Genomic DNA, 21,952 nt, shown 5'->3' on the forward strand with positions numbered 1-21,952 from the left:
CATGCAGCAATAAGACTATTGTAGAACGTAGCCTACAATTAACTTTGAAACTTTTAAACTGTCAGCAAATCTTTTTTGCTTTTTTTCTATTGTTTAACATGTTCTTGTTAAGAAATACGGGCATGTAAACATGATCAGGGGAAAGTCGGCTCCTTTGTCTGTTAACAATAAGGCTGTCAGCGGAGAAAACGCGCTCTGGCGGCACAGACGTTGGCGGGACTCACAAATAACGGTGTGCTAAGCGAATACGTTTTGTGAGGCGCTTCGTGTTTTCGTTTCACCACTGAATGGGATCCTCATCTGGTGGAATACATAGCTCCAGCAAGAACTGTTCCCACTCGTCTCGGCTGGACTCTCTGTAATCATTGCTGGAGAACTGGCTCAGCCTTTTCCGATGAGTGGGCATTGCATCTTTGGTGACGCACCACTCGCATCAAGGAAAATGTTCTGATATTGTTCAAAAAAGTTTTTTTTTCTTACTTCTCTCAGGTTTTCATCGAGAAACCTGAGATGTTTAAGCCGAGGGTCTAGGGCAGACGCGAGAAGAGGAGTTTTCACTGCATTCTCCAAGTTAGCAGTGTTTATTCGTTGCTTGAGAGATGCCGCAACAATGTTCTTGAATTCGGTCACTTTCTGTGATTCTCCATGGCATATTTGAAGTACTGTAGTTCACATATCGCGTCTTTTGCTCAAGTTCGTTATTTCCAATGAAGGAGCGCGGTATGCATGCTCATAATGGAAGTGACACGGTCCCGTTTTTTCCAGGCACGTCCGCAACACATCGAGTTAAAAACATCTCAACTTTTCAGAATGCCGCAAGCGCACCGCGGGTCATGTGACAAGAACTAAACATTCAGCTTCATCCTTTCCCATAACAACGTTGAAAGCTCATCCAAGATGAAGGAACAGCTGATCATAGCTGTATATGGATTGCCATTTTGAAATAAATTTAGTAGCAGCTACTGAAATCGATTTTTTGTGCTGCAAATCCATTTATCCTTTAATTTCATGGAGAGAACGCGCCATTGTTGCTTAGCAACGGCAGATGCCTCAGGAGCGCTGCTGCCCGAGCGCTTTGGAAAGAAGGAGAAAGCGGCACGCCTAGCCTTTCCCACGCGTTTTTAGGCGCGATATGTGAACGGCCCCTTATTCATTCATCAATTATTTTTTTGCTTGCATAAATCTTCAAATATGCCGTGGAGAATCACAGAAAGTGACCAAATTAGGTTTTATTGTGAACTTTTTTTTCTTTTCTTTTTTTGCTAAATTCGAATATAATTTTTATTTATCGAATAATTAGAGCAGAACGAATTTTCGAATGTTCGACTATCCGTGCACACCCCTAGTTTAAAAGCCACAAGCCTTTGGAAAGTTACAAGGCTTTCTGCTGTGGCCGGTGGTCTCCAGGTGGTGAAAACTGCGTTATACTGGTCAAAGTACGTTTATTCACATGCGTTTTAGCGTGTTGTAATTACACATTGCATTTAGCAGACACTTCTTGACCAAAATGACAAAGTAACTTAAATAACTGCCACTGTTTCGTAAAGACGAGATTGTAACGAGATGTTCAACGTACACAAACATTTACAACATACTTTGATGTAGGCTAAAGCTGTGTATGTTTAGTTATAATTTGATTTTAACCCAAGGACACATACTGTACCAGGCTTTTGTGTTGGGGGCTGCAAAGTAGACAAACCAGTTCTGGGTTAGATAGGGTAGTTAAATGTGTGATTACAAGATGTAAATGTCCTGGTTAGGTTAAAGCCATTAACAGCGTGAATGCAAGGTGACTTACACCGTAAACAATATAATTCACAATCTCCATATGTGTGCGTGGAGGTAATGGTGCAGGGAGCTCGTATGAGTCGATATTTTGGATGCCTGAGACCTTCTCCAAATACAGCTGTTTTGCACTTGGTGTGAGCTTGTTCATGTAAGGTCCCCTTTCTTTTGCCTTATCTTTCTGCATTGCTTTACTTCATTTATTTCTCGTATTCGTAGATCCGTCTCTGTTCTGCAGACATAATAAATGCGCAAAAATGAAAGAGCTCTGAAATGTTTAGGCACGCCTCTGTGAAGTTCTGAAGGCGTTGCCCCTGGCAACCGATAGAATGTCCTACCATCATGACCAACCGGCTCAGAACCCTCCTAAATCAACCCAAATCGTCACGTGACTCCTCACTCTGAATAGGCTATGGGAAAAGTAGCCTAATATTAGTGTAATCTATTAACTAGCCCATCTTTTAACTTGTACCAGATATGGGTCTCATGTCATAATTGTTTTTATTTGACAGTTATGATTTTGTATTTAATGTAGTAAAAACATTGTAAGTTACTAATTGTAAAAGTTTCATTTTACATAAAAAAGCTTATCAAGTTTAAACATTCAGCACCGCCAAATGCAGCACGCACTCCTCTTCTCACTCTGTTGGATGAACTAGGGTAACGTTACGTCTTCGGTCGTCTGAATTCTGATGCATGAACACATTTACGCAATTTCACAGACCCCACGCTTTCGTTAGCTCCACACGATGGGGAATTTACGTAGCGACGACGTCTGATACGTAAATGCTCTACCTTGCTAAATATAAACCAACTGCGGTCCCTGCTGCCAACGACAGGTTTTAATAAGGCATTTTAGAATGTATCATAAATAGTGGGCTATCCTGTGTCCCTATTAGAATTAAGGCATAGTGAGTGAAGTAAAACAAGTCAAAGGCATTGTCTCAGCCCTTTTTTTTCTTAACCTTAATTATTGACATTTCCAGAGGCAATCTAGTAACTCGATTACGAGATTACGGCTCTATGTAAATTAGCTGGTAACGTTAATATTTAGCCTTCGACCGAATGCCAGCGCTTAACGTTGCGAGGCCTCTAAAATAGCACATAAAAAAGCATCTAGTGAGCGTGAGATGAGAGACACGGCTGTGAGGGGAAAACTTAAGTTGAGACGAGCAGCCTGATACCCAACAAACTGCATTTACAGTGGCCGGTTATACTCAAGGCGGCCTGCCTGTTGCCAATCATGTTTTTAATAATAATACATTAAAATTATGTTGCAACAATATGTCCATGACACTTAATTCAATCAAATTTAAAGAGGTCACCGACAATTTCATAATTAATAACTGATTTCCCTTCCACGCCAAACTTGTCAAGCGCAGATTACGCCATTCGTATTAAAAGCGTCATTTATATTATACTTTGAAATGTTATTGGTATCTTGAACTTCAGCACACAAGCTGTGCCTTTTAAAATGGTTTAATGGACACCTCAAAATAATTCGTACGCAGAACGTACACTCAAAAGGAACCCCCCAAAAATACTCACCTCAGGAATGCCCTGCGTTTTCTAAAATAATTAAAATTGGTAAGATGTAGTCACACTCCAGATAAATGCGAACTGATATTTCAAAGTCGCGATCACCATATATCCAATGGCACGCTGTTATAACGGTGATGATTACAGAAGCTGTTCAACCTACCGCAAGGAGATTAGCCAAAATAGTCAATATGGCCGGCGTTAGAAGGCAGCATGAGGCGTGGTTCGCTGAAATAGGAGAAGGGGAGACGTGCGCCCCTCCATGTTAGGTTAGTGTAGTTTGAATTTGGAGGGGTCACAAGCGAAACCCACCAAAACCCAAACCCGCTCTGTGATTAATATATGATTTTCTTTCCCCTCCAGATATCCACTCTAAGTTCCTAGTCAAATTTACGCATTAAAAACATTTGTTTTATTTTTTCGATTACTTTGTCAGCGTATCGGGGTAAATGCTCGCAGAGTTCATTGCTGTAAATGTTAATCTCCGGTTTGAGTGCTTAAGAAACAACAATCTAAATGTCCAAGGAACAGCTCACGGGAAGCGTGGTTCATATCTTTTATATATATTTCTGGGTTTTGTTTGGGGGCGCTGAAGCTCCCATGGACTTGCTGACAAGAATAAATAATTAAACGATTTATTATTATTAACAATAATAATAATAATAATAATAATAATAAATAATAATAATAATAATAATAATAATAATAATAATAATAATACAATTGACATTACTGGCAGTGGTTAATAGCTCTGTATATAAAAATAAAAAACAGACTAGTGACTGTAGATATATCTTGTGTTTGAAAAGGAAGTAAAAATGTGATCTTACTTAAACATTAGTATATTACAAAAGTTCATATGTGGTGCCATCTAGTGAAAGATAATTATTATGCACTAAAGACGTCAGCTGAGGGTCGTTTCTCTTCTGTTATTTACTCAAGTTAAAACATTTTTACTGAATGAAGTATGATGCCCCTTAGCTGGAATGCTATCCTTAAGTATGCACATACATATCACTAAAATGTACATCCAATCTAATTTTATAAACCGATAATAAGGCTACTCATGATAAGATTAATTTAGGACACTTTAAATTTTTGTAGTATCTTGTAGTCATGTAGTATTGTTTATATAAGCCTATTTATGTATATTTGTTTGTATCATCTGTTGAATGTTTCCACATCCTTCTTTGTCTTTTGTCTATTTAGTGTCAATTTGTCCTAAAGTATCACGGTGATGCTGAAACTGCTTAACTGTTTTTCTGAGATACTGAGAAAAAAATATCCAGTAGGTTGATTATGACAATAAGGACATTGAATAGCCTGATATGGAGGGATCAATCTTAGTCTATTCTTTCGATAGGTTAGCTATGTGTAGGTTTCTGTCTATATGTTTATATTTTTTATGTTTCAGATATGTCTCTGTTTATATATGTTTAAATGTGTAGCACTGTCATCCTGTAAAGCATGACATTTTGTTCCTTTGTAAGTCTACAGCGGAATGACAATAAAGTTCACAAAGATCACTTGAACTTGAACTTAAACTTGAACAGTAAATGTGTGCAGTACTGCATACAGTTTTTTTTTTTCAGTATGTAAGTAATGTTGTTCCACTACAAGCCATGAATTTTCAAAAGAAGACAGAAATTTTTAATCAAAGTTTTCCCTTTTCCATTTGCCATATAATGTTGTCTCTGACTGGGCTGAGATGCCTCAGATGAGTAAAAAGTTTTTAGTAGATCTGTGAAAAACCTCTGGGGAAAGTTTTATTTACACTTTACACCTCAGTGAGGTTTACCAGATTCTTAAATCTGAAAGAGGCCTCCTAAAAATATTTGTCAGTTTGTTGTAGGCCAGATTTAACTTCTGCAAAGCCACCAAACCACTGACGGCCCATTCTACACTTGTGTATTATATACAATTTAAAGGTTGGACAGCTGAGAGAAATCTTCATTGTTTATCTTCTGTATAACAAAAAAAAAAAAAGATAAAAAATAAATCAGAATATGTAGCATTGTCGGTTATATTCACTGGTTCCAATTTGAGAAAGCTTTTATTGGAGAACAACTTTGTTTTGTGCATATTTCAAAGAAAATTGAACAATTCTTAATTAAGATATATGAATACACAACAGCAGGAATGCAGGAAAAGCAGGAATGACACAAAATCTCAGACTTAATTAAATACACACCATGCTTAGACATTTTGATATTAACCCTGTTATATCTTTGTTAAAATGTCCAATTGGAATTCTCTTTTTAATTTGTATTACTTTTATTCAGATAATTTTCCTACACCAGAAGTTTACACCATAGTCTAAGTACAGTATTAAATGTATTATACTGATTTGCTGCAAATGTAATATTGATGCATTGTGAAAAAAGCATATCTTAAATTCTCAAAAATGTCGAGCACTTTTAATGTTGGTATAGGTTTTGTTCATGTGTTTGTCTTTTATTTTGTATTCTTGTTCACAGTATAGTTCCTGGTTTGTCTTGTGATTCTCCAACAATTCAAGTGATTATCCAGTCTCTGTGTATATAAGCCCTCAAGTTTGTCATGGTTCCTTGTTGTGTATTTTGTTTCTACAACACTGTTGGTGAATCTATATGTTTGTTCATGTTTGTTTATTTTGCTGTCTAGTCAAAATGTTGTTTAAATTGTATATTCCTTTAATAAATTGGGTTCTTCACTTCAGCTCTGGGTTAAAGGTTATTTTGTTAGTACGTATCCATTAAAAAAAATAGTTTGTTTATTTATTAGTTTTATTGCTCTTTATTTGCTCTAAATCCATTTATTTTAGTTGTCACTAAGATCTTATTTACTCTATGTTTGATTATGTAACATCTGACATCTGCTTGACCTGCAAATGACCTGATTTTAATTAAACCTTCAAAGTTTGGTTCAACATTCTAAAATGAATTTTACATTTAAATTAAGGAATTCTACCATATAAGATTTGCTAATCAAGAATGGCAAGGATAACTTTTTATATAACGCAGACTGGATTCGTCTGAAAGAAGTAAGTCATATACACCTGGGATGCTTTGAGGGTGACACAGGCTAATTTTTATTTTTGGGTGAACTAACCCTTTAACTGCCCAGGGTGCAGATCACAAAGGAGGAAGGCAACCTCTGACCCATAAATGGTGCAGCTTTTAAAACCCCAACCATGCTGGATCCCCATTTTTACTACACAGTAACTTTCCTCATAATTTTATTTGCAAATGGTTGTATAAACATATATTTATTTATTTATTTATTATGTTACTCCATGTGCCCTTATGAACTGCCCCTAAGGGATAAATTAAGTGTTGAACTGAACTGAATTGAAGCTCTTTCCTTGCCTTGCTTTTATCCTTCACAGCCAAATTTTTCTGGAGAGATCTTTTGAGGTGTAGGTTTGATCTCGTCCATCACTGGGCTTTGATATGAATAGTATTCTGGACCAATAAACACCTTTACACCATCAGCATCACAGAAGCCAGCATCAATTTTGGGAATGGGAATAGGTCTCTCCATTTTAACAGCTCGAGGGGTGGCCGCAAGATCAATGTCATACATCTTTTGACCTGAGAAGGAGAATGAGACAATTGTAACGTCAGGAACTGAGAGACACAGGAGAGCAGCAATTTTTACATTTAAAGAGTTAATTTGCAAAAACATATAACTCAATTGTAATATATATAAAAAAATATATATATATATATTTTAAAAAACATGATTTGTGAAAAATTTACAAAACAGAGTTATCTGTTTTTGCAAATAAATGCTTCATTTGTTAATTACAAAAATACAAGGTGCAAGTAAACAGGGTAGACAGAACTGAGCTCACAAAAATGACAAGACAAACAGACAAGACCTGACTTGCAAGATGGGAAACACAAGGGCTGTGTTCGAAATAACATGTAACAACATATTGAGTGTAAAAAAAAAATATGCAAAAATTATACAATTTTTTTTTTTTTAGATGAATGCCACTTTACTGGGACAAAATCGTGAGGTTAATCACATAGCCGTAGTCAGGCTTAGGGGTGCTGGGTCCAAAAAAGGCTTATAATAACTGCATTTGGCAACTGACTCAACATTTTTGCAAACTGTCTAAACTGAATTAAATGTCATGAAGACATTCATATGTAGGAGTTAAACAGTAAATTAGGCATTTAGAGAGCAAATTTTATGAAAGATTTACAGAGGTCCGGACCCCGGTTCTCTGATAACTTCAGCAAGGTATCTAGGGCTGTGTATTGCCAAGAATCTGGTGATACGATACATATCACGGTTCAGGGGTTCCAATACGATATATTACGATACATTCCAATACTGTCAGCAAGGTGATATATAGGGATATTTCTTATTTTAGCAATAGGATATTTTTTAGGAAAGCTGTCATTAAGAACACAATTCAATTCAAGTTTATTTGTATAGTGCTTTTTACAATACAAATCATTGCAAAGCAACTTTACAGAAAATTAAGTTTCCTTGGTGACTGTCAGTTTATGTACATATGGTAGAAATCTACGGAAAAATAAATTTAAGACTTAATCAAACAGACAATGAACACTATTTGCAGCAATTATATTATATGCATTCAAACTTATAGCAAAATTTGATGGATGTTACCACAAAAGCCCAAATGACAGCACACTTCAGCATTGTACACCGAACAAGGAACAGGGATAATTATTTCATCCTCCATTAATAAAAGCAATATTAATGCTAACAGTAGTGGCGTGCCCTAATGCTAGTATTTCCTGTTACTCTCACTGTCCTTCAGAGAAGATGACTGCCATCCAGCAGTCTGGATGTTAACACAAAATGAAACAACTGCCATGAATATTGTATGATTTTTTTCCTTTTTCTTTTTTAAATATTGATATTCCATTTTTGAGAATCGATGTAGTATCGCCAAACAAAATATTGCGATATTCATGTGTCTCTCACTATGGGAAACGCCTCAGGAAGGACCAACCCTGGAAGCACCGATTACACCACGTATGTCAGTTGGCAGACCAATAACAACAGTGATGTGGGGAATCCCACCTCCCCTGTATATCACTGCTAGCGGTCCCCACTTCATTCTCATCATATGTCTTCTCCATGAAACTGAAAGGAGGGGAGTGTGGTGAGATACCTCACTCATGTTATCAGAGAACGGGGTTACGCGAGTAACCTAACGTTCTCTTTCAAACATTCGCTCTGTATCTCACTATGGAATATGGACAACTCCCCTATTGAACATATGCTGTCTGAAGCAGATGTCAACTTGCATTCTGAATTGTTTCAATCATATTCGGAAATAAACCTGCAATGCTCAAGTTTAACCTCCCATGGGCCAGGCCCAAAGAACCACTTTGTCTGGGGCTGAGTGAAAAATCTGCCCACATGCTTGTGGGAGGAGGTATATGCACAGCAGGAGAGTCCAGGGCTGGTCGCACAGGAGCTACAATATCTCCGTCAGCCACAATTTCCCTGGCCAGTTTGGGGTGATAAGTATGACTGTGTGACCACATTCCCTTACTTTTTCAGTGTAGGTACAATCAGACTCAGTGAAGGAAATTAGTAAAGCAATGCATTTGGCCACAGGTGTACTAGCGCATCCACACCCATAGATGCACGTACTCGGGCCAGCGAGTTTTTGTGCGAGTCCCACAGTTGGGTCACTACTTGAGGAGCGAGAGTCAATTCTCTGTAGAGGGGATTCCCCCTGGATAAGAGATCCACCTCCACTTTCATTATTCCTGGGAATGCACTGCCCATAGTGACTGGAAATGCTTTTCGCCCCACATGATACATTTTCGGGCCCCATTGTGAAGCTGAGGGGAGCGTGTGCCCCCTTGTCAATTTATGTATGCCACTGCCATTGTGTTTTCTGATCTGATCAAAACGTGGTGGTTCCTTAGGAGCTGTACAAAATGTTTAAATGCCAGAAACACTTTTAACAGTTCAAGGAAAGTTTATGTATGCGTTCTGTAGTGGGACAGGCCATTTTCCCTTCACTATCCTGCCCTCCCACACTGTGCCCCAGCCTGTGAATGAAACATCCATCGTCACCACCTTTCTCAGAGAAACCTTATTCGCTGCTGCCCTAGAGGTATAACTGAGACCACTGCGGCCATCAGTACCAGCAGGCGTAAACATAGTCTGAATGGGGCAGCTGATAACGCTTTTTAACGTTAACATTTTAAACTTATATTTTCTGAGATGTTTGTTGAGATTTGGAAAATCTAGTATAGGTCGGAGACCTCCCCCTTTCTTGGGAATGACAAAGTACCAGGAGTAATTCCCGTGATGGTTGTCCTCCGTTGGCACAACTTGAATTGCTCTTTTTCTCAATAAAGAGGATATTTCTTCTGCAGACTGCAGATGATAACCCCATTTACTGTGGACAAAACCCAAGGCTGCAGTGCACATGCGCACCAACACTCTGAGAGAGCAGAGCGGACTGCTGTAGGTCTCGCTCACTGATAGTGGCACCATCTAGTGGAGCAGGTAAGATTTGCAGTTCCGATTTGCGTGGTTTTGTCTGTATTTTTGTGTTTATTTTCAGACATTTCTGTACCCTTTCCCTGCTGCCTGGATGCACAGGGAACAGTTTTGTTTGTTTCACACATGTTTGCTTTGCCAAACCTCCTCCTTTCTCTTGTATAACCCCACGGGTGGAGAGGGGAGAAACAACATGGTGGGCACTTTGTGAACTAGTACCAACACTCCAGTCTTAGAACAGTTTCTTTCTGAGCATTGAACTTGAATCAAACCCCAACACTTATTTGCTGGAGGGGAAGAACAAGACTCTTGTGTTATAGAGAGGGGTGCTACAGAGACTCTGTGAGTGCTGCAACTCTACTTTTGACTCTGAAAATGGCCACTGATTTGGTTGCCTGCCTCTTTTTTCCCCCTTGAGCATGAGCTGGTCAATGTTTAGCCTTTTTAGCAGGAAATGAGGCCTTACTTCTTGGCTGGGGCTTTCTTGAGATCTGCTCCATCTGCATTGACTGCTGTGGCATGGGGAGGGGCTTGGGTTTTTGGGTAGAGGGAAACTCCAGGAAACAGAGCTATGGGGGTCCAGTAATGGACTTCCAGGGGAGGGAAGCTTCAAAGGCCTCCCAATCTTTTTAGGAAGGTCAAACTGCCGCCACATATTTGTCACAGAAGCTCAACTTGATATGCTATGAGTAAGGTGGCATTTAAGGCTCTGACAGCCAAGGCAGAGGAGCAGTAGGTTTTCGGAAACAGAGAGGTGGAAAGCTGTCCTGGCAGTGACAGGTAGGGTGAAGGATAAGACTGTCTGGCAATTGGAGTAGAGGTGATTTGCAGCTGACAATTCCACCGGGGGTGGGTTTAACATCCCTAGGTTCTCCATATTGTGCACATCCAGCCTGGTGAAACCTTTAACAGAATGAGAGAACAGTTTGTCCCAGAAATTGTGCATCTCTGTCACACATGCTGAGATGGCTGGAATCAGCTGCTTGCAAGGGAAGTGCGTGATGGCAGCCTCTTCTTAACATATAAATCTCATCTGGGTCCTGATGCTCCTGCTTTGAAGGCCAGTCAACAGAGAGTTTGGCAGCTGCCCTCCTGCACACTTCAATGATGTCCAGGTCTCCCCATGTGGGGGAGGGAGACTCACCTGTTACACTGAGCAGTCCAGAAGAGGGATTAGGAGGTAAGATTGCATCATATTCATCTTCCTCCAAATCCTCTTCCAAGAGATGAACAGTCATCTCATCATTGTCCTCCTCATCTTTATCCCCTGTTAAAGGGTCCAATTTCAAAAAGAGGGGAAAGATCGGGAGAGATCTCGTCCATAACCTCTCTCCAGTTAAAGCGTTTGCTGAGCAGCCTCTTATTTCTCCACGGGTGGCGCAGAAAAAATCATATCTCGTTTATTCGTGGCTGCCACTCGCACTCAGTGCTCTAATATCCTGTGGTGTAATGTAACGAAGTAAAATACTTTGTTACAGTACTTAAGTATTTTTTAGGGAGCATCTGTACTTAACTTGAGTTTCAGCCAACTTTTACATTTACTCCACTACATTTCCTAATTAAAATGTATTCTTTTTTAAATGTATACCTTTTCCCCTTAGTATATTCGTTACAGGAAAGCAGGTTTGACGAATCAGTGGTCTGGCGTTTGCAAGTTAGACTCCTAAAAAAACACCTTTGCCCATGTGCAAACAAGTGCACGCCATGCACAACTGTTCATGTAGGCTTTCACCAAATCACACACAGAGTGGATGCACATTGATTTATTAGTCTATTAAAACTCAATATTCTAGGCATTCTAAATGGTAGACAGCAAAAATGCTTCTGTATGCATTTTATTTGTAAATAATTTAATGTAGGCCTAGTTAACTTAATCTATATCACACAAAGATAACTGATAAAGATAACACATTTAATAATCATTTTATAAAAGTTCAGTGACTTATATTTTATACATAATATAGCTTTTTTTTTCTCAATGAAAAATTTTCTCATGAAAATTGTTCCAAACAAAGATCACAGCACTGCTTTGTGTCTCTAAGAAATGGACAGTGTTTACTTATTGAATGAATCAGCTTTTTGAATGAATCAGCTGAATAAATGATTCAGTGATTCACTCATTAACACAAGGTGCGTTCAACTTCAATCAGCATTGCGCAATCCGATCGCTATCTGACTTGTAGCAGTGCATGCCGGTTAGAAATTTTGTCCGACTTCAGAAGGCGCAGACACCACATGACTGTCACGTGTGGCATCAAGGTAACGCGAGAGTGTTTCGAGAGCAGCCGGCTGACTCAGCCGCCACAGTTTCTCCAGAGCGGCTGCAGGAGCACACAGCTGTTCACAGCTGATGGGTTAAGGAGCTGCAGATCATAAAGCCGACAAACAGTATACAGTAATCCAGACAACGGTAAGCTGCGCTCCACCTAGCTGCTAGTTAAGTAACTGTTAGAGCTAACAACCACTCACAAATGTACTTTTAATTATGCATTTCAAAAGTGTAGTTAGTAACTGTCAACCCTCCCATTTTTTCCGGGTTCTCATGTATTTGAGCTCTTTTCCCACTGTCTTCACGTTTTAGTATTTTTCTGTAAAATATCCCAGTAACGCATTAAAACTTCACAATCATCGGGAAGAAGGAGGTGGGAACCAGCAGACAATCAAAATGAAAGCTTTAATAATAAAAACACAAAACAGCGCAGCAGAGAGATAGCAACAGAAAGATGAATGTTGAAATTTTCCCCATATTTTGGATGATTAACCCGGGAAATTTCCCTTAATTCCAATGTTCAATGTTGAGAGGGAGTACGTCTAAACACTGCGCAGTAGTCCGAGTAGCAGTAAAGGAGGCCATCAACATGCTGCCACACACAAAGAAATGACGTCACGACTCCCAAGCCCTGTCAGAAGCCATTAACAAGTCATTTGTGACCTTAACTAATGCTGTTTCAGTGCTGTGGAGTTCATGGAATCCCGACTGAAGTGGCTCAAAAAGATAATTAGAGGAAAGATGATAAAGCAATTGAGAAGCAACTGTTTGTTTTAAAATTTTGATGAGGAATGGAAGATTAGAGATGGGACGAAAATTATTCCGATTATCAAAGTCCATGTTGTTAGTTTTTGGTATGTGTTGACAGCAGCGATTTTAAGTGCTGCTGGCACAACACTGGTGCACAGAGAGTCATTGATAATTCTCAAAACAACAGGAGAGAGGGAATCAAAACATGATTTAAACAGATAAGATGGTATTGGATCAACTCTCGCTCAAGTTGTGGCCTTTAGTTTGGAAACCATATTACATAGAGACTGAGAGTCCTTAATAACTAATGTAGAGAGAGCGATACCAGAAAATGCTGAAATATTTAAGGAGGAGGCAACAGAAGTAAGATATGCGCCATCTATGCTCCATTTTGCGAGACAAAGTCTTCATAGCAAGCAGATCATCATTGTACCAAGAAGCAGAGCTTGCAAAAAAATAGATCATGATTTCAAGGGATCCAGCATGTACAGGCCAGACAAGAGAACACAATTCATCACAGAAATGTTATCATCCAGATAATCAGAGAATCTAAAAAAAAAAGTAGTTTTTAAAATAGTCAATAAAATCTGAAATATCAGTGGGCTCAATAGATCTCCATAAAGATGCGAGTTCATGTCAGGTAATTCCATGTTAAAAAAGACAGCCCGGTGATCAGACAGACCTAAATCGGAGGTTGAGAACTGAGACACAAATGAACCATTGGAAATCGCAAGGTCAAAAGTGTGGCCCTTGTCATGTGTAGGACAGTTCACGAGTTGGTTTAATTCAAAGCACTCAAATATGGACAAAAAGTATTTTGTTATTGTGGAGTCTTTTATATCAATACGGATGTTTAAATCCCCCAAGAGAAGAATTCTTTCAAATCTGAGGCAGAGAAAAGACTTTTCATACTTGAGTACAATAAATATCACATACTTCAAGATTTTACTCAAGTAAAATTCTAAATGACTTCAACTTCTACCAAAGTAATTTTGGTAAGATATCTGTACTTATATTTAAGTATGACTTTCAGGTTCTTTAAACACCACTGCTAATACCCTTAACAGGAAAAAAGAACAGTGCAGGTAGCATTCAGGATTGGCCAGTGTGACCTGTGCATGTCTAACTCAAAGACAAGCGATGCAAAGGGTTGAGAGTCTTTGGACGAAATCATCAACCCATAAGCGCATAGAAGAGATGGATCTCCACTTTTGAATGGGCTCGCAGTCGCCATAACAGAGAGGCTAACACTAGATATTGATTCGTCACACCACTTGATGTGGGCAGAAGGAAAAATGAGCTGTAACGGCTCAAATAGACAAAAGATGGGAACCCACTCAATGTGCTTATTCCCACCAGAAAGTAAAACAGACAGCAGAAAGAAAATATTCTCTCATAAGAAAGGAAAAGCCATGTTTAAAAAAGTGACCAATGAGACAAAGAACCTAAAATACAAAGAAAATGGCTTGTCAATTAACTGTTAAGCGGCCACTCCCTACGAGGATCTGCTGTGGATAGCTTTCTTAAGAATCTTCATTGGGAAAAGAACGAGAATGAAGTGGGGACTGCTGGCAGCGATATATATATATATAGGTGAGGCAGGATTCCTCGCATCACTGGCATAATTGGGGCTTCCAGGGTTGGTCACGTCTGAGGTGTTAGAGATACAGAGTGAATGTTTGAAAGGGAACCTACAGTACCTACAGCTAAGCATTAATAACACTGTATTACTAATGAGGCATTTTATTTCCACTCTTCAAATATTTATATTGAAAATAAATGCCTTTCTGATCTGGTATGTGATGGGAAAAGAAGAAGCACAAGTTTGACAAAAACCAGAATCAAACACGTGTCGATCGCGTCAAAGGCAAATTTATATATTATATTGCTGCAATATTATTTTTATATCTTTGAAAAAATCTGTACTGAATAAAGCGCTATAGAGAAAGAGAGCATTTAGGCCACACCCATACTGGGGTGGGAAGTGAACAATCTAATGCTCTCCATTGATTTTGTATTGCGGGAAGCTGCCTCCTTGTAATTTCTGACATAACATAAAACATAAAAATGCCTAAAAGCTGTTATGTGACAAGGTGCACAGCAAACAAGTTAAAAACCCTGAACTACATTTTAATAAGATGTCATCCCCCAAAAAACGGATGTTTAGGAACTCAAATAGAACATTTTAAAAGCCTCCTGAAAACATACAATATCTAAAAAAATTTCTTAGATGCATATATTTGGCATCATGCTTGAGAAAACTAAGTGAAAATATCAGAGAGCTTTTATTGTTCCAGTTGTTTTACCTATACTTGCCAAATTTTGCATGTGTAACAAATATATTTGTCAGAATATTTATGGAGAAAAAAAACTAAAATAGGTTTAAATGGACCCACTGTTCAGAGAAAGTATTAACAGCAGTATAAAATTATGGCAATATCTGTGTACTTTTAAGGTAATCAGCTAACTTAGCTAGTAATTTTTTATTGTTGGCATTTTATTCCATTTTAATTCCACAGTGTTGGTGAGATGAAAAAAAAAAACATTTAGATATCAATATACATATGTGATGGACATCGGTTATGCTCCTCATTGGTATCCCCTTTGAAGGCATGTTGCAACAGGTTGGCCAACTGTTACGCTTTTCATCCTAACCTCTAGAGCAGAGAAATTCAATCCTGCTCCTGGGGACCCACTCTCCTGCAAAGTTTATTTCCAACCTGCTTCAGCACATCTGCCTTTGTATTTTCAAGCAATCTTGAGGAGCTTGATTAGGTGCTTCAGATGTGTTTGATTAGGGTTGTATAAGGTATTTGATAAGGGAGACACACAAAAGGTGCAGGACAGTGGGTCCCCAAGAACAGGGATGAAGACCTATGCTCTAGAGCAGGGGTTCTCAAACCTGTCCAGGAGGACCCCTAGCCCTGTCCATTTTGTACTGTATGTCTCCCTTATCAGACACCCAATTCAACTGCAGTCTTATAGTCTCTACTAATGAGCTGATGGGATTAATCAGGTGTGTTAGATAAGGGAGACATACAATATTTGCAAGGCTAGGGGTTCTCAAGGACAGGTTTGAGAACCACTACTCTAGAGCACTTGGTCCTGGAGACACCCCAACACTGCACATTTTGCATGTCTCTTTTCTCTGACACACCAATTTTAGGTCTTGAAGTCTCTACTAATAAGCTGAATCAGGATATGATGACCTGAGTCAGGTGTATTTGATTAAGGAGACACGCAAAACGTGCAGTGTTGGGGTACCTCCAGGACCAGGGTTGGGAACCACTGCTCACACCAAATACCCAACATAATGTTATTTTTAATCAACTCATTTGACCCCTTTAAGGTCAAGTGTACTGACCTGTCAAAAGAAGAGTGACTGTTCTTGGGTACATGTGATAAAAAATGATGCATGTCACATGATTTTTCTTTTGAGAACTTTTTGTTTCTTTGATTTGATGTTTACTTTTATTTAAGGTACATTCCAAATGACAGGGTCACTACACAGTGTTCACTCCTCCCTAAGCATGGGATATGTGTTGAAGTGGACTGTGTATGTATATGTATGCGTATATATATATATATATATATATATATATATATATATATATATATATATATATATATATATATATATGATGCAAATCACATATTGTTCTTACCTTGAATAATGTTTACTATGTGCTGATTTGGACACAAAAATGCTGCATCCACAGGACCATCGATGCCCAGCTCCTCCTTCAGAGGTTTAGGGTATCCCTCTATGAGTGTAAAATGTGCTGCTGATTTGTATATGTAGACTTGATCACTCTATTCATGCAAAAAAAAAAAAAAAAAAAACCTTAATTAAATACATATACGAAAACAAAGAGATGTATAAATTACATAATTATTAATTATCTATCGATTGATTGATTCATTGATTTTACCTGGATAATGTACATATTATCCCCATAATCAAAAACAGCATCCACCACACCAGAAATTTCCTTCCATAACTTTGAAATAGGGAAATGGTGGCTGCCATCACGGTGTGTGTCCAAACGCATGTACATTGCATCTGTAAGTTTAGTAATATTGAAGTTGTATTATAATGTACGTTTTGTCATTTAAGTTTTGCATACTAATAACAATTTATTAATAAGTGATATTACCCTGGAATGCATATGATCTCCCTTTATCATCTGTGGTGATAGCATTCAGCTTGACCTCACTGCAGCGTTGCTTTTTTGCACCATCTCCATGACCTAAGGAATCATTTCAGCTAGACATTAGGTAAAGAATAAGTTCTAAATAAAATATATATTTTTAAAGCAGAATATATAATAGAGGTGTACTTTGAGTAACATTTAAGTGACTCACCAAATCCTTCACACCTCATAAAGTATTTTCGAGCATCTTTTGGGTATGCTCCCATCACATCCCCAGAAACAGGATGGAATCTAGTGAAGTTGTAACCATGGAAACAGTAATAATGCTCTAGCCAGCGGAAGGCAGATTTGCAGTTTGGCAAGTGTGCCCACACCTTCTTCTTAACCGATTTTGTCTTGATGTCAAAGCTATAAATTTCATTATCTAAAAAAAAGGGTATATTGTGATATATTAAAATGCAAATCATACATACTAAACAAGCAAAGTAACAAATTATTAGCACACAATGCCAAGGAATACCCATGATAGGTGTATAATAGCAGTATAAAGCCATCCAGTGTCTAAAGATTTTAATTGGTCATTGGTGAGTAAATGATTCAATAACCTTTGAAGAACAACACTGAATCAGTGATGCATTCTCCTTTGGGACACTCAACAGCAGCATCTAGATGGCTGGGGATGCCTGGAAACTCCTGCTGGATTTCCACAGGGTAGCCTTGCTCAAGGGTGTAATTGTAATAGCTAAAGACTTTGTCATCCTTATTAAAAACATAAATAAAAAATTACTCATCAGCACTGATTTGCATATCTTTGGTTGTAATATTATAGATTGTTGGCTTTGGTTTTAAAAATATAAACAAATATTTGATAGGTTCTTTATTTTTATGCAAAGAAAAATTGTTGATTTGTCGATTTGCAAAAAAGGCGATTTGAAATTATTTCGATACTCTCTGTATAGAAGCAGACTAGATAAAAAGACTTGTAAAAAAGCACCAGAAAAAAGTATATGTGGTCATGAACACTGAGATCATCTTGATGGTGCATACGGAAGGCTGCATCAACATGACCCAGGTGATGATAGTCATCCAGTTCTTTGAATGTGTTGTTTGAGAGCTCAGCTGGTCCGGAAAAACCTTTCCATAAATGGTCACCTGAAAAAAAAGAAGAAAAGAATGCAGAAATAGCTATCTTAACTTTGAATTGCCACTTGACCTGGTATTGCCATGTAAAATATACTGAGAGAGAGAAAAAATCAAAATAAATAATTATTATAGTAGACCTTTGAAAAAGAAAGTGTTTCCTTTTTCATCTGGAGTTATGGCATCAAACTCAATGCCTTTACACCGATCAGGTTTTGCATAATGGTGGTCCTCTCCTTTAGGCTGGGAATGGTCCTCAGCGGCATCTATAATGATGATATTATTGCCACACGGTCTCACTTAAACTCATCACATATTGATGCTTGGTCAGGACACTTTGGAGTCACTCACTCCACGTTAACGGAGCAGGATCATTTTAAGTGATTAAAACCTTAGGTTTTACTCTCTTCTTCGCAGAAAGGTATCATATGGCTTCAGAAGACTTGGAATGCAACACGACATATTTGTAATGCTTTTATTCTGCTTTTTTATGGTAGGTTTTTGCATTAAATACCTGTGACTGTACTTTTATTTGCCTGTTAAGTTACGTGTTTTTTTAATCATTCAGAAGTGGGTAGGTTTAAGGTAGGCATGGGGTTATGTGCTCCAGTGAAAGTATACATTTATATAAAATTATTTAAAATTAATACAAATGCATGAAAATCATTAAATTAAGACAAACAACTGAAAACAATGGAGGGCCCTTGTCGATAAAGGGGTACCTTGAGTGTCAAAAAGCAACGCCAAGGTGTCCTGACCAAGCACCAATATATGACGAGTTGGTGAGACCGTGTTGATCATTATATGAATTTATAATTCATGAAATCTAGAGCATGCAGTAGTTCAAGAGTGAATATAGTGCCACTTAACATCCAGTTGATAGTCAAACATAAGAAATGTAACGATTAAAATACAAATCCATATAACAATATGGTATTAGTAAAAGCCTTTAGAATTGTGACAAGAAGAATTTGGCATTTTTTTTTTTTAACACACCAAGAATGTCATAATCTCTGAAAAACTGCAGTGATAGATTTTTAAACCTACCTTTTATCATGACATCATGTTGACTGAAATAAAGAAAAATATTTAAATAAAAATGCAAAATTCAATAATTTTGGTCCAAACTTGGTAAAAGAGGGCTAGTGTCCTGCAGAGTTTAGCTCTAACTTGCCTCAACACACTTGCCTGGAAGTTTCAAGTATACCCAGTAAGACAGTAGTCTTGTCCAAATACCCACACTTGCGGTCTTTGCACTTGACTACTTGACTACTTCTATGACATATGTCCTGTATTTGGCCCAAGTGTTCAAATGAGGATGAAGAACACAAGTGTAGCCTTGTCCAAATAACCTCAGGATCGGTATATAGTGGGGATTTAGTGTGCATTAATGCACTTGATTAGCTAGTTCCGTTGTGTTTAATTACCATTGAAGCTTAATTCTGCATGACACTTCCCCTCCTGGACCAAGTCTGGTGACCCCTTTTGAGAGAAATTTTTGGTTAAATGACTGCAAATAATAATAATAATAATAACAAACAAGTAATTATATGCTTTAGCAAATTTTAAATTGCTATCTACTGGACAAACATTATTTAAATTATTGTGCATAGGCTGTGAAATTAAGGCAGGAACATGAATAAATAAAATATATATATAATGATGTGGACTTTAACCAGTCAGTATCTATGTTATTGATTGATCTCTGTAGTGTTCTGCAACATCACAAACAATGATAAATCATGCATAAAAATATAAACGCCTAAGGCTACAGAACAAGAGTGCTGTGATTAAACTACTGTTTGCTATATTTGCGTCATTGCTTTTAAGGATCTTAAAAAGGCTATGAGGAAAAGCTGTTTAGAACACTTTAAAATCCTTTTTAGATGGAAAGTGATATTGTATCAGATACTCACACTGGAGCCGCATTGCTCAGAGCTAGAGCTAGAGCCAAGCATGCATACAGGGAAAGTAACACTGCAGTCATAATGAGCTGTTTACTTGATCCAGGTTAGCTGAACCAAGCCAAATACACCGAAGCAGGGAACACAGCTGCCCTTTATACTTGTGCTGTCCGTGGGTGTATACAATGAATGTTTGAGTTTGTGCAGTAATCTTTTGGTAAACATTATACTATTTACTGATGGAGTTGTCCAGAAAAGGGAGAAGATTCCATTATTACAAAATCCTCACATTAGATAACTAATCATTAACCACATTAAGTAAAAAAAAAAAAAAAAATTCCAAACATACATGCGACCCAGTAACAAGTCTTATTTCATTAATAGTAAGATTTTCCGAGTAATTTCCTGTTTTTGTTTGATGCAACCATCACTACAACCATACAACTAAATCTTTTGTCCTTGCACTAGAAGCCCAAATTCTTATGTAAAATGAATCTAAAATAAATAAAGCTTTTGAATAAAAAACGTGACTCATTGTCAGCCAATAAAACCCTAAGAATGTTTCTGTTGCTAATGGTCCCATAAAAATTAAATTTTTCATGACTTTGGTTTTTATAATTCTTTACAACTCTCTCTCACACACGTACAATTGCAATCGAAATTGCTCATTCCCCAGGAGACTAAAGTAATTTACAAATGTAAGCTTTTCTGTAAGATCCAGAAGGGTTTTTAATTGCATCTACCACAGTCAAAATTATAATGTCAATGTATAATGTTTAATATAGCTGTCAATCATACAACTTCTATTCAACATTGTTTTGAAGTCATTTCATTGTTAGAACAGACATATGCATTTGGAAACTCTTTAAGAAAACTGAATTAGCTTGAGCTCTTACACATATATTTGGAGGTTATAAAGATTCCCCTCAAAATTTGACTTTTGGGTGTTAAATAAATTTGTTCATGAGTGTTTAGAGACAAATTGTTTTTTCATCAACTCCATGTTCTCAGAAACACTTGGACGTGTAAACTTTCTATTATAGTTTACTGATGTTGTTGAATTGGTGACCCCTTCTGAGAGAAATTTTTGGTTAAATGACTGCAAATAATAATAATAATAAAACATATAGCTTACATGCATATACATACATGCTTTAGCAAATTGCTGCCTACTGATCAAACATTATTTAAATTATTTTGCATAGGCTGTGAACTGAAGTCAGCAACATGAATTGAAATAAATTCTGAAGTGGACTTTAACCAGTCAGGATCAATGTTATTGATTGTTCTCTGTAGTGTTCTGCAACATCGCAAACAATGATATACCAAATTTAAACATACAAGTAAACAGAGGATTATGCAAAAACACTGTTCGAATATGAATTTCCGTATTTTCATAATCTAATTTATTCCATAGAAAGCAAAGCATATGCAAATGTTGTACTACATGTAATAACATGGATAAAATGCACACGTAAATCATGCATAAAAATATAAACCCCTAAAGCTAAAGAACAAGAGTGCTGTGATTAAACTACTGCTTTCTATACACTGCATTTAAGGATCTTGAAAAGAAGGAAAGCTGTTTTTGAACACTTTGCTGTCCTTTCTAGATGGAAAGTGATATTGTATCAGATACTCACACTGGAGCCGCGTCAGAGCTAGAGCCAAGCATGCATACAGGGAAAGTAACACCGCAGTCATAATTAGCTGTTCACTTGATGCAGGTTATTACAGCTATATTATATTGTTTTTATACAATTATTCTCTTGTCAGTAAAATGTCAAGGGGGTTGAAAAATTTTTATTGCAACAGTTTGTAATCAAATCTATTATGCTTTATTCCACTATCACATCACTATCAACTACTAAAGATAAGTATTGAGAAACAATGTATTGTTGTGCAGTTTGTTGTTTGTTGTTCAG

The 21,952-nt window shown here is 37.5% G+C and overlaps 2 protein-coding genes across 4 annotated transcripts in view; both read right to left on the minus strand.

Moving 5' to 3' along the window:
- The window catches only part of LOC113044351 (uncharacterized), a 39,765-nt gene extending 36,075 nt beyond the window's left edge, over positions 1–3,690 (minus strand). Inside the window, exon 1 of one of the 2 annotated variants that reach the window (XM_026204279.1) lies at positions 3,488–3,690. The gene's annotated coding sequence lies outside the window, so the exon portion shown is untranslated. Of the gene's footprint in view, positions 1–3,333 lie in introns of both variants that reach the window. The other variant, XM_026204278.1, reaches the window with a different exon arrangement.
- Positions 3,691–5,341: 1,651 nt separating this feature from the next.
- hpxb (hemopexin b) lies at positions 5,342–21,719 on the minus strand. 2 transcript variants are annotated; one of them, XM_026204282.1, is made up of 10 exons: positions 20,040–20,191; positions 19,171–19,193; positions 18,264–18,389; positions 17,978–18,135; positions 17,589–17,742; positions 17,195–17,407; positions 16,987–17,079; positions 16,762–16,892; positions 16,495–16,642; positions 5,342–6,896 (listed from the first exon to the last, which is right to left on the minus strand). In XM_026204282.1, exons 1-10 carry the CDS (start codon positions 20,108–20,110, stop codon positions 6,679–6,681), a joined length of 1,335 nt encoding a protein of 444 aa, XP_026060067.1. In that variant the 5' UTR covers positions 20,111–20,191; the 3' UTR covers positions 5,342–6,678. The 2 variants fall into 2 exon arrangements, with proteins under 2 accessions (XP_026060067.1, XP_026060068.1); XM_026204283.1 differs by lacking the exon at positions 20,040–20,191 and adding an exon at positions 21,671–21,719 and having other exon boundaries at positions 6,661–6,896.
- Positions 21,720–21,952: the final 233 nt, after the last annotated feature.

The sequence above is a fragment of the Carassius auratus genome, chromosome 26, assembly GCF_003368295.1.
Source record: "Carassius auratus strain Wakin chromosome 26, ASM336829v1, whole genome shotgun sequence".
In the NCBI taxonomy this organism is placed as follows: domain Eukaryota; kingdom Metazoa; phylum Chordata; class Actinopteri; order Cypriniformes; family Cyprinidae; genus Carassius; species Carassius auratus.

Excerpts from the sequence above, each read along its gene's own strand:
- hpxb (XM_026204282.1), bottom strand. The coding sequence starts at position 20,110 with ATGACTGCAGTGTTACTTTCCCTGTATGCATGCTTGGCTCTAGCTCTA. Across the intron at positions 19,194-20,039 it reads CTGAGCAATGCGGCTCCAGT|TCAACATGATGTCATGATAA; the intron begins GTGAGTATCTGA and ends TCTTTATTTCAG. Across the intron at positions 18,390-19,170 it reads ACATGATGTCATGATAAAAG|ATGCCGCTGAGGACCATTCC; the intron begins GTAGGTTTAAAA and ends TCATCATTATAG.